The sequence below is a fragment of the Uloborus diversus genome, chromosome 6, assembly GCF_026930045.1.
Source record: "Uloborus diversus isolate 005 chromosome 6, Udiv.v.3.1, whole genome shotgun sequence".
In the NCBI taxonomy this organism is placed as follows: domain Eukaryota; kingdom Metazoa; phylum Arthropoda; class Arachnida; order Araneae; family Uloboridae; genus Uloborus; species Uloborus diversus.
Genome location: NC_072736.1, coordinates 10,291,787 through 10,304,983, shown reverse-complemented (window position 1 = coordinate 10,304,983; position 13,197 = coordinate 10,291,787). Strand labels below are relative to the sequence as shown.

At 35.3% G+C, this 13,197-nt stretch overlaps 1 protein-coding gene across 1 annotated transcript in view; it reads right to left on the bottom strand.

The window, feature by feature from the left end:
* LOC129224198 (MAM and LDL-receptor class A domain-containing protein 1-like) overlaps positions 1–13,197 on the bottom strand; it is a 124,444-nt gene that overhangs the window by 67,813 nt on the left and 43,434 nt on the right. The window contains exons 4-7 of the mRNA XM_054858616.1: positions 11,193–11,292; positions 9,476–9,634; positions 7,012–7,221; positions 4,156–4,250 (exon numbers count right to left, since the gene is read on the bottom strand). Coding sequence (XP_054714591.1) covers positions 4,156–4,250; positions 7,012–7,221; positions 9,476–9,634; positions 11,193–11,292 — 564 coding nt within the window. The remainder of the gene's footprint in view (positions 1–4,155; positions 4,251–7,011; positions 7,222–9,475; positions 9,635–11,192; positions 11,293–13,197) is intronic.

The following is a 13,197-nucleotide window of genomic DNA, read 5'->3' as shown; positions in this document are numbered from 1 at the left end:
TATTGATGGAAAAAGTTATCTTATAGCAATAAAAGTGTTTCTTGATTGGTAGCATTTTTTGTTGTATACCCTACTGTAATCCAATTCCTTTATATTGGGCCTTTAGTCCACTGCCATGACCAACAACAATTTCTCAAAAACAACAAAGCCAGCTTTTTTTTTTTTTTTTTTGAATCACCGGATTCACGAAGTTTAGAAGATCATCAGACACCTGACATGTAGATTTTGTAACTTTAAATAAGTGTACAGGCCCATGTTTTATGGAAGTTTGTTCTTTTCTTTAAATTTTACTTGTATCGAACCATAGAAGCATAATGTTTAAAGATATTATTTACGAGTGTCTTTATTCCACTGGTAGTTTAGTTTTAAAATTATACAGCCACAACACTACGTTAGCACATGTTATCGAAAGCTAATGACTGAAACGTCTTTGTTTTGTGAAAGCGAGTCACATTTTCCTTTCCTTATTACATTGACAATATCAATTAAATACTTTTACTCGCTTTTTAAGTCAGTTTACAAAACTTTGAATTCTTTCGAAAAAGATCTTTCTAAGTTTATAATATTAAATTTTTCAAAAACAGTTGAGGTGTTATCCGTAATTTAGTAAATGTTCTTCTTTGACACTCCGGCTGTTGAAAGGGTAATGATGAGTGGTAGGTTCTTATCGTCTGCAGCTGCAGCTGAGCCTAAGACTTTAATTATTGTTATTTTCAGTGATCGCGTGAGTGGCAATGTTTAAATTTTTTTTCTTGATGGAACGAAAGATTGAGGAGTAGCGATAAGTTAAGCAGCGTTGCTGCATCGCATTCTTTTCTTTCTAAAATATCTCGTTCATTCTAAGTTATATTTATTTCTGAATTTATGTTAAATGTTACGTTCGTGTGTTGTAATAAATGTTCAGTATAGTTATGCAAGTATATTATTGCGAACTCACACCAAAGAGTAAGCGGCTCTACAAACTCTTAAAGTCACGTAGCCCGCCATGCTCAACCAATGAGACAAGATATGGCTTAATGTGAAAAACTTTATGCTCGCGATCATCAGTGCAAAAATTCAGTCACTAGTTCAACTTCGAACTTTGATCGAAACGTAGAAACTTGTTTAAAACCATACAGTTATTATGAATGTAGGTTATTTTACAAATCCTATCAATAGTATCCTATCAAGTCCTGTCAATAACTATTCTTCTTAGGAATTGCAGGATGGAACACAAAGTGAAACCACCTACTTGAGGTGAGTTCTGGGTTGTTAATGCAACAAAATATAATTGCAGCAAAGAGTTGTATATCGCACATTTACAGTAAAAAAATACAATTAGGATCCACAAAAGAAGAAATACTGCAATATGTAACATAAGCTAAAAACGTCGATTTTTGGTTAATTTCACGTAACTTTGCGACTTATGCGCGAACTAAATACTGTAAAAGAATGTAAATATTTTCAAAGATAAAGTAAAGAGTTAAAACGAAGCATTTAAGTGGGATTAGAATAAAAATGTTGAACATTTGGATTATCATAAAAATACTTGAAAATTTACCGTTTTTTTACCTCTTTTTCAAATTTTGCTGCTCATGCGCGATATGATGACATAAATATTAATTTTTGTTATTGTTTTCCCATGTTTAGGATGGCAATGCACAACTTTTTTTTTTTTTTTGCTATTAGAAGTTGCTTATCGAAAGTTTCCTTTTTTTGTCCAACTAACCGTATTGCCGAATTTTATCAATCGGCAAAATTTGGAGTTTCAATCGCCAAACTTAAAGTTTCGGGGCGCCTGTTTGCAGGAGAGCGTAAAAACGCTAGTTTGGTGTCGAAGGTGGGGCTCGCGCTCTTACAACAGTGGTAAATAATTATGAAGAATTTTTTTTTTTTCAAAATAGAATTACGTTGATTTGAATCAGTGTAGAATCTATGTAAAACCGTTACGTGGAAGCCAAAAAAAAAAGTCCTTAATTGCAACTCATCGAATGGCAACGCTGGAGAATTGACCAATGAGTGCACCTAATGCCCCTCCCTTTTCACAAATTTATACATCGTCGACAGGGGCGGCATTTCATCATTTCATTTGGGGGGTCGAGTTTCTTAAATATGTATTACCACAGTGCAGTCCCAAACGCACATTAGCTAACAGGAAGTGGTCATGAAATCGGTTTAATATGAATAAAAATTAGTGTTTAAAAACAATTAAAATTTTGATTAACTTTCTAATAAGTTATCATGCAAAACATCTCGGATACTAAAGTTTTTATACCTTTTGGAAAAAATTTAATGCATGATTTTTGGAATTCGGGAGGACAGGGAATCGTGTTACTAATCAGTGCTCAGTGTCGTGCTGTTTTGCCTGTACAGCTGAATAAAAAAGACGGTGAAAAAGCTCATGCCCTTTAGCATGTATAACTTCGTTTGAATTGTTTGTCCATTGCGCTTCAAAAATAATTCTTTAACCTCCTGAGACATAAAAAAAATATATTTCTCTACTAGCTGAGCTGATTGGAATAGTTAAAAAATAATTGAAGTAACAAAGTTATGTATGAAAACACGTTTAATATGCTGCTCTTCAAAATCACCCAGGCAACTTCAAAAATTGTGAAGCGCTTATTTTTTCATCATTGAATAATCTAGTCTCGTCGGCGCTCTCAGCTTCAATGAGATGTCATCTGCCTCCAGCTCTATTATTCACTATTCCAGACTGATGAGTCCATGACAAGAACGAAACTTCAGCATCTGAATGCGATAACCGGTTTGTCCGTATAGTGTTCGTAAATTTTCTTGCCTCATGCTAAAAATTTTACTCATAATTGAAACATTTTATTTTTCGTTATCAAAATCCAATTCAGATAATATAGAGCCAACCATGCAGAAAAATGATTATCATCAAATCTTGTGTTAATTTCATTCGAAATTGGATCTATTACTTTATACAAAATATTATAGAATCAATCTTTAGACTGATTCTTTAAGACTCCACATCATCATGTTGATTTTTGTGACTTTCTTTTCGCCTTTTTAAAATTGGCTCGGAGGAAGTTATTATCTTGAAAAGTTTCACACTTGTTTGATATATACATCTATGTAAAATCTATTTTCAGTTTCAATTGTAGATTGAACTATGGTAGTATGGAGCACAGATCAATTGTAGATTGAACTGTGGCTTGAATAGTCCGAAAATTAAAGGTAGCGGATTGAAGTTGTTTTGATAGAGTAAAGCATTTTTCAAAAACTTCCTCAATACAAACAAATTGAATAAAAATTCAAACGAAGTCATACATGCTAAAAAGCATGGGCTTTTTCACCATTGGGAGAATCGTTTTGCAATAATTCTTCCAGTCGTCAAATCCCTGCTTTGAAGTTATAGAGATATGTTTTTATGGTTTTAACTCTTGAAGACCATCTTGTGTCACCCCGACATTGCATAATTATAGAGCTCCACAAAAGGTATTTGTTGATATGTTTTTTTTTTAATTCAATATTCACATGCATTTTTAAGAAGTTTCTACGAAAGCATTATTGCATTGAGCTGAAACGTGTTTCCAGCAGAAGAAAGCGATGAACACTCATTAAATAAATATACATTTAAAAAATGAGTGTTAAAGTGAATGTAAAATATCAAGGAATTTTCTTGTAAAAACCATGCAGCCACACCACTTTGCAGAGGCCTCTCATATTGGACATACCATCGTTACACTGGACACACAAGTATGAAATATTTAGCCTATATGAGGAAATGTCTTCTTTAGTTAAAATTAACCATGGTTCTCTATCAATTTTCTATGTTCTTAAAAAGTCGGAAAATACTTCAAGAATTTCTAAGTCATCATCCAAAAAACGAAAAACACTTTTTCTAGTCTGGGAATGTGTCGAGTTTCATTAAATAGTGTTACTGAGTACCAGCGACATTTTTTAAAAATGAACATTGATTTCCGACTTACATAAATTGAATTCACTTATTTTCTATCATTCTGCTCAAAAAAATTTGGGGGTGCAACCGCCCCCTCTTGACCCCCCTATTTGCCGCCCCTGATCGTCGACAACATCAGCCAGCTGCTAAATCACTGTGACGTAAAAGACCAGTAAAACCTGATCAACTACAAAACTTTCAGTGTACTAAATATTCTTAAACACTGTTGTGGAAAAAGGTTATGCCTCACTTACTCTGAAGTTATATTTCAGCTCTACTTCGCCTTCTGCGTATAACCATTGCCTGTGGAGATTCGTGGCGTTCTTTGCTTTAGTCAAAATCCATGTTCCTAAGAAAAACCAAACAATTCAAGTTAAAATTACACATTCGTTATACAAGTAATAAAATCAATAGTTAAACAAGAGTATCAGAAAATTTTCACAACAAATAATTGCTGTTATTTATACGTATTTTTAATGTCTATCTCTCAGAATTATAGACTTTTTATAGAATTTTTTGATGATTTTTACTAAAAACTGCTTTTATACATTTGATAGTAGTTTCGTAAATCTTCAATTAAACGAAATTACCAAACTGGTAGCTGGTAATCACTGGTAACCAAACTAGTAGCTGGCTGTACCAAACTAGTATCGAAAAAAATACCGATTTCAAAGCAAAGAAAAGAGAAACCCTATTCTGCCTCATCTGACAAAAGATAAGCTTTAAAATACTGACAGAAATCCAATAAGAGACAATGGGGTCGTTTTCAAAATTTTAAAAGTATTTTTTTCTGAAAGAGCATGCTTAAAAACATAGGATCTGACCATTTTTTAAATAATTTATTTAAGTTTAATATTTTTAAGAAATTACTTAAATCGGTGCACTTTTATTGTTTACACTTGTGTCGTGTGACATCACAAATGATGAAATGCCATTCCATGTTGCCATTCACAGAACAAAATATTTAATTCGAATCTTTACTCACGTGTATTGGCAACGGTACGGTTGATAGCAAACGTAGAACGCAATTTTGATTCGCTGCTTGATTATCATAACGTGGAAACGTGGTAGAAAGATGCGACAAAGTGCATCATTTGTGACGTCATAAAGACCACGCCTTGTTTGAAAAATCGGACATTTTAAAAAATTAATTAAACAAAAACTGTTGGGAAAATCAAAGTGTTTTCGGGATCTATGTAATTTTTTTTTTTTTTTTTTGCTCATTTTATCCATTTCATGACTAAAAGTAGTACTTTTGACTGAGGGAAACCACCCCATTAATGTTTTACAGAACAAGTGTTTGCATTTCTATCTCGCGCAACTTAAAAACAAATTTAAACAAAGCAGCTCTCAAAGGGCTTTCACTCTGGTACTGAGGTTGCAAACCAACGATCTTTGTAGAATTTTAATCAACGGAGATTATACAGTCGGATCCCGATTTGACAAATTCATCGGAACCGAAACTTTTATACGTTAAATCGGGGTTATTCGTAATATCGGGGTGTGAAAAAAATTTAAAAACTGCACTTACCTTATCTAAAACCCCAAATAAGCAACTGCGCAAAAATATCCATAATTAGAAAGTGTACACTTTTTATTTAGCTTTTCACGACTTATTACACGCTAGTTAATTTGGAATTTTAACCTACTGAGTAATAGATGTTAGACAATTTCCTTGATCTTGACTCGAAATAGTTCTCTTTGGAAAATATGGAAGAGAAATTACTGTGTCATTTGCAGCCTGCTGCATGAGATATGTTTTTACAGTTTCCAGGTCATGTAAAGCATTAGAAAAATTAGCAGCTTTAATGGGAGTTTCATTATCGCTTTCTGCATCAGAATCAATGTTCGTCGTTTGCTACCCTTGCCCGTTAAAAAATTGCTGATTCCAAGAAAAGTTTTTTTCTGCTTCGGACAATATGGATATAACGTTTGAAAAACAATCCAATAATTTTTAACTCAAATTAAGGAAAAAAGTTTTTTTTTTCGGCTGTGAAAATAATTCGTTAATTCTGGATTTATTTATTCGGTCAATCGAGGTTTTTGCCTTCATTTTAGTCGGGAAAAAAGAAAAATTCGCTAAATCGCAAATTTCGTTTAAAAGAGGTTCAGTGAATCGGGGTCCGACTGTAATAATAAAAAAGGGAATGACGCCCGTTCGAAATTTTGGTGGGGAAAAGATACTAGCACACTTAACATTTTGATACCAATCGACAGAGTGTATTTTACTGTGTAAGATAAAGTTTGTTCGAAAATGCTAAGTTAATAAGAGTAATAACAGTGGATGTTTTAGCTCGAATACAAAGAAGTACTTTACAATTTAAAAAAAAATTAAAAAGAAGATAGCTTGAAAACTTTATTTTAGGTGAATTGGCAACAGCAACTTCCTTCTACATAACTCGAAAAAGGAATCGACTAGAAAATATTTTGTATATCTTCTTGTTATTCATATTTATTGACTAGGTTGCCGCACCACTTTTCATTTAAGCCTCTAAAAATTTTGTAGCGGAAAAATAATTTTTTTTTTTTTTTTTTTATTAACAATACATGTCAATGAAAATTTTTTAATGTCGTGCGCCAATTGCTAACGATATCGTGAAATTATGAAAATGTAACTGAGCTTAAGTGTTCATTCCTTTCTCAGACTACCCTAAAATCCTATAAGTTACCGCCCTATAGCCAGGACTAAGGCAGAAATACATGAAATACACCCCCAGCTCAGTCAATTCCAGCCGAGGACTGCAGTTTCGTGCTTATTAGCACTCATCAGCCCGGCATAGGAGTGACTGAGCTGGAGGTGGAAAACCTCTTAAGGAAGCCAAGAGTGCAAAACAAACTGGTAGCTAATACAGAACCATTGCTTCGGTCACTCGTCTGGTCAATGCTAATTCTGTATTAGTTACCAGTTTGTTTGGCACTCTTGGCTTCCTTAAGAGATTTTCCACCTCCAGCTCAGTCACTCCTATGCCGGGCTGAGGAGTGCTAATAAGCACGAAAATGCATTCCTCGACTGGAATTGACTGAGTTGGCGGTGTATTTCACGTACCCTAAAATCCATTCAAATTATAATAAATAAACCAATATCCTTTTAAAAAAACTGATGCACTTACTTGATGGAGGAGTGGAGGTAGTGGCGAATGCTTGGATATAGGCATTTGCAGTTTCAAAAAACAATTTCCGTCCATCTGCATCCATGTAGTAGTAGAAATGCAGGCAGTTGTTCGGTTTTTTGGGTGCCTTGTAAGTAGGGCTGCTGAGTGTAGATGTCCTGAGGCTTGAGTCCCAAATTGCACCTTGCCAGTATGCCATAAAATATCCACCTGTAAACAGCAAAGAAACGACTGGTTTAGAACTACACTAGAACTCCGACGATCTGACACTTATTTATCCGGAACATTAAAATATACACCTGTCAACAGCACAGCAGCGAATGGTTTATGATTACACTAGAACTTCGATGATCTGACACTTATTTATCGAAACATTAAAATATCCACCTTGTTAACAGCAAAGCAACGAATGGTTTACGATTACACTAGAACTTCGATGATCTGACACTTATTTATCGGAACATTAAAATATACACCTGTCAACAGCACAGCAACGAATGGTTTATGATTACACTAGAACTTCGATGATCTGACACTTATTTATCGAAACATTAAAATATCCACCTTGTTAACAGCAAAGCAACGAATGGTTTACGATTACACTAGAACTTCGATGATCTGACACTTATTTATCGGAACATTAAAATATACACCTGTCAACAGCACAGCAGCGAATGGTTTATGATTACACTAGAACTTCGATGATCTGGCACTTATTTATCCGGAACATTAAAATATCCACCTGTTAACAGAAAAGCAGCGAATGGTTTATGATTTCACTAGAACTTTGATGATCTGACTTATTTATCCGGAACATCGTGTAGTCAACGTCCACTATTTTAGTTTTTTTTTTTTTTTTTCTGTTAAGTATATCTTTATTGTTGCCGGAAGCGGTCATTCCTACTGCAGGCATCAAATCATCAATAAAGTTCGAACTTCGTTTTTTTCGTTCATAAGTTACCAGTAAATATTTAACTGTATTGGTACATTCTATAAGTTACATGGGCGGTGTATTTCATGTATATTGGTGCATAATTCAAATTTGTAAAAGCTATTAAATTCGAAAGCGATAGAATCTGAAACTAAAACATTGTTGTTGTTTTTTCTTGCAAATTACACTGAGCGGCAAAAAAAAAATTACAAAATACTTTTGACACAATTTTTGCTAATTCTTACGTAAAATGACCTCCTCTAAGTATGACCACTGTTTTCCCCCATTACTTTTATGGGGACTACTATCACATATTATGTGATTCCCCTATGCGATGGGGAATAATATTGTATACTAGCAGTACACGCACAGCGATGCCCGTGATAAAAATTAAATGTAAGTCCGTTGAATTTAAAAAAACGACGCCCCTCCCCCCTCTGATGTGAAATGATCATTTTTCTTTTCAAAAAAAAACTATTAAAGTTTCTTTGGAATTTAAAACTTTCCTTTAAATCATTAAATTAAATTTACAGTTGCTTTAAAACTATATTTAGCGAGTGAAGCGGTTTTTACTGCAATTTAAAATATTTCGCCAAATAAACAAAAGAAGACATCAAATAATATCTTTCAAATGTAAAAATAGTTTCGCAGCTCTATTGTTTATCGCCAAACTCGCCCAGCAACCACGCTGTCATAATCCATCCGTCTAACGAAAAAAAAACATCCAGTGGAACATTCAAAAATCATCGTCAGAAAAAAAAGAAGAAAATGTCGTGCATTTCACTCCGATAAAAACAAATCAAAAGTTTATTTTCTTTCAAAACAAATTGCCAACACAATGAATTACATTTACGGTTGCTTTAAAACAATAATCCTAGACTGAACTACTCAGCGCCTAATGCGCCAAGCGACCACGCTACCGGAACCCAGCTTTTTTGCGAGTGAAGCGGATGTTTCTTCTTTGGCAATAATAAATGTTTCTCCAAAGTAACAAAACAGTATAAAATCACATTACAACAGTTTTCAAATCTTTATACATGAAGAGCTGCGTTGCACGGCTTTGCCCGGTCTTCCTTGAGAATAAAAATTATGTCAAGGGACATATATTCAACAATCAGGCTTAAATAAATAAAAAGAAACACCATGCAATATTACCCTTCCAAACAATGACGACAGATAGACAGAACTACTTTTAAGAAAGGGTTTTAAAAGCGTAACCATAAAAACACGAAATAAAATAAGTTTAAGAAATTAAATGCAAAAAAGGAAAAGAAACAAAGGATTCATAAAGCGTAACCGTGGATACGCGAAAATAAAATGGTTGACAACCTGAATCAAAATGACATTTTTTGAATTTGATTTAGAAACAGTTCGATTCCTTCCAAATCACCTTGAAGCTGAACACCAACCAAGATCAAATTATGAGAAAAGAAAAATGTTTCGAAAAATTATGAATTGAGCTGGTAACCCCCTTAACTCCTCTCATAATCAGGTAAAAGTTCGACATTATTCTATTAACAGATTCAGGCTTACCCATAAGCGTGCCTAGGGTGTGATCTCCACTCGGATAGACGCTGTAGTTGGGACGGTAATCCTGTTTCGAAGACCAGAACCAGTTAAAATCGCTCGCAGATGCTGATACCTTATAACCACAGACGTTGTCGTCGAAGGTGCACAAAGAGGTCGATTCACCTGAAATTAAACCGGAACATCAGATCTCCCGATTGTACCTCAGTTTTTTTTTTTTTTTTTTTTTTTTTGAGCAATCACGATTGCTTATTGCTTTCATTTGACTGTTTTTGATGTCCTATCATTTTATTTTCCCACCGCCACCCTCCGCACCATCACCGTCGACCGGCTGGCTCCTCACGATGCTGCACCTATAGCGAAAGCCGTCTCCAGGTTGCAACCATGTCCTAAACACACGCGCATACATACACAACTACACACACACACGCGCGCACATACACACACACACACACGCGTACATACACACATACACCTATACACACATACACCTACACACACAAACACCTACACACACAAACACATACACACACATACACCTACACACACAAACACATACACACACAAACACATACACATACGCATACATACACACACATACACACAACTACCCACACATTCATGCCTGCAAACAGACACAAACACATATGCCTACACACACATACACATACCCCCCCCCTCACACACACATACACATATCCCCCCACACACACATTCATACACACAACTACCCACACACTTATGCCCTCACACAGACACAAACACACATACACATAACCCGTACACACAAACACCCCCCCCCCACACACACACACAAACGCACATGCCTACATACACACACTCGTGATTGCGAAAAACATAATTTGAATTCAAGATGTCAAAATTCAAATTAATTTTTTTTTCTTTCTTTCTTTACATCAAGGAGCGGTTTCCTTGTACGATTAAAATTTCAACTAACTTTTCAAAACGGAAAAGAAAGTAGAAGAAAATGGTCGACAAATTATTAATGCAACTTTTTTCAGCGTTTTAGAATTATATGCAAGACTTATTACTACTGCCTTTTCCACAGGCACAGAATGAAAATTTTGATGCTAGAAAATCAAAGTGAGAGATCTAACATAGCGATTTAAAAAATGAAAACGTGGTAGAGTCAAACCTACATCAGACTGAAATGGTAACATTTAAAAAAAAATTCTTTAGAAAGAGGTTTTTTTCTTTTTTTCAACTCATTTTGTTTCAATCAGGATATTATTTTTTACAAAAATGCATTTCGCGGATAAAATAAAAGAAAAGAAATTACAATTGAAAATCCCTGATTGAGTAAGTGGGAGTAAAATCTATATAACAATAGCCTGGAGCATAGTAAACGCAAGGAAAAATGTATCTGAGTATAACTATATTTTAAAAATATGAAATTCGTATGAACCTTTATATTACTTAACGCAAAACAATATAGCACAATACGATAGTCAAATCTAATTGGTTCTCTCTTTAACGACGCTCTAGTTAACGATGATAGCTATTTAAAGTTGATCTATTTTGCTCCCAGTACAAAGAGAACAAGCTGCATCCCAAATAATTGAATCACTTTGGTAAGTTCTCATCGGATTTGAGTATTTACTTCTTTTGCACAAAATAAATAATTTTCAGAGTATTTCATTGAATTTTAATCAAAAGTTATCCTGTTATTATACTTATGCACAAAATGTAAACGAAATCTTACTTCTTCCTTGAGGACATGCTCCCGCAGTCAACTCAACGTCGTCAATGGCTATGTCTCCTTTCACAGAGTTGTAAGTTTTATGTTTTGCAGTAAACACCACCTACAAGTAGAGAATGGGTTATGCATTCGGAGTTATATACCTAAATAATGCAAATGTCAAAAATAGTTTCAACTACTAGATCCTAAAAAATAGGATAGTATTTTTTTGAGCAATCACGATTGCTTATTGCTTTCATTTGACTGTTTTGATGTCCTATCATTTTATTTTCTCACCGCCACCCTCCGCACCATCACCGTGGACCGGCCGCCTCACGATGCTGCTCCTATAGCGAAAGTCGTCTCCAGGTTGCGTCAATATCCTACACTTACACGCATACATACACGCACGTGCAAACAAACACATACACACGCATACATACACATACACACATACACAAACGCATACATACACCTACACACATACATAAACACATACATACACCTACACACATACACAAACACATACACACACACGCATACATACAGACACCTACACATACACACACCTACACACAGCTACCCACACTCTCATGCCTACACACACATACACATTCCCCCCCCCCCCCCGCCACAAACACTCATACACACAACTTCCCACACACTCATACCTGCACACAGGCACAAACACATACGCCTACGTACACACACACACACACACTCGTGATTGCAAAAAACATAATTTGAATTTCAGATGTCAAAATTCAAATTAATTTTTAATTTTTCTTTTTTCTTTTTTTTCTTTTTTTTTGGGGGGGGGGGACTTTTTTTTCTTCCCAATGGGGCTATGCTTTGCACCTTAGCCCTTTTCAGACCAAGTGCAATCCACCGATATGGCATCCAGTCTTTCATATGCCACCACACTGTAAAAAAAATTCCGAAACATTACTGAGTATTTCCGTGTAACGTTTCGGGATTTTAATGGTTTTGTACACTTCCTGGAAAAATCAAGTATCATTGTCAAAAAGTTTCCTGAATTGCGACAAGTCGTACGAATACAGACTTCTCACTGTTGCGTATTTATATAGTCTATCGGTTTCGCTCCGAATACGGCCCATCGAGACTGATTAAGCTCGAAAAGGGAGTTAAAGAAGTCTATGGACTGCGCAGCTTTGCAAGAATTGCAGGCGAGTAAAATTCGTGATACTTGCTTGCAATTCTTTCTTATCTTTGGCCATGTTTGCATTACTGCAATTGGAACTTTTTTGATGAATCAGGAAGTTACCAAGCTACTATATTTTGCGTAACAATGTTTACTCTAAAGTTCCAGAGACACGACTGGCTTTAAACGGGAAGATTTCGGATTTTTTCAGGAAGCTCCTGGATAATATCAGGAGGGTTGCTGAATTTTAGCGGAAAACGTTCTGGTTTTTACAAGATATGTTACTGACAGAAATTGGGCACATCAGCTGCCCATTATTTTCCAGGAACGTTTCTGAATCGTTTTTACAATGCATAAAGTCGTAGATATCAATGGCGATTTTGACGCCCAGTTTTTACCAGATGGAGGCACCTGGGCTCTGTTCAATGCGGCCCAAGGGATTTTTTACATGCCGCATGATCATACGACATGGGCGCTGACGATTTTATACATCTCGAAAATCCATCGACTGACCACCGCGGGTCAGAACCCGGGATCAAAGCGTAGAAGACCAGCGCTTTACCACCACGCCACCCAGACGAGAGAGTTTTTTTTTTTTTTGAAAACTTCAATTTTAAATATTAAACGCTCTTACCCGGTACCATCCAAAAAAAAAGTACCTCACATTAAAACTTTTCAGACAGCTTTTGGGCTCCCGAAAATATTTTCTGTTACGTAACATAATAAAGAAAAGTAACTTTTCTAGAATGGTTGTTTGGATATTTTACATCCACTTAGAATGGTAATATTGACGACAGCACACACTTCAAAACTTCAAAATAAAAGACTTTCTTGAAACACTTCTAAAAGGAGAATAAAGTTGTCTTT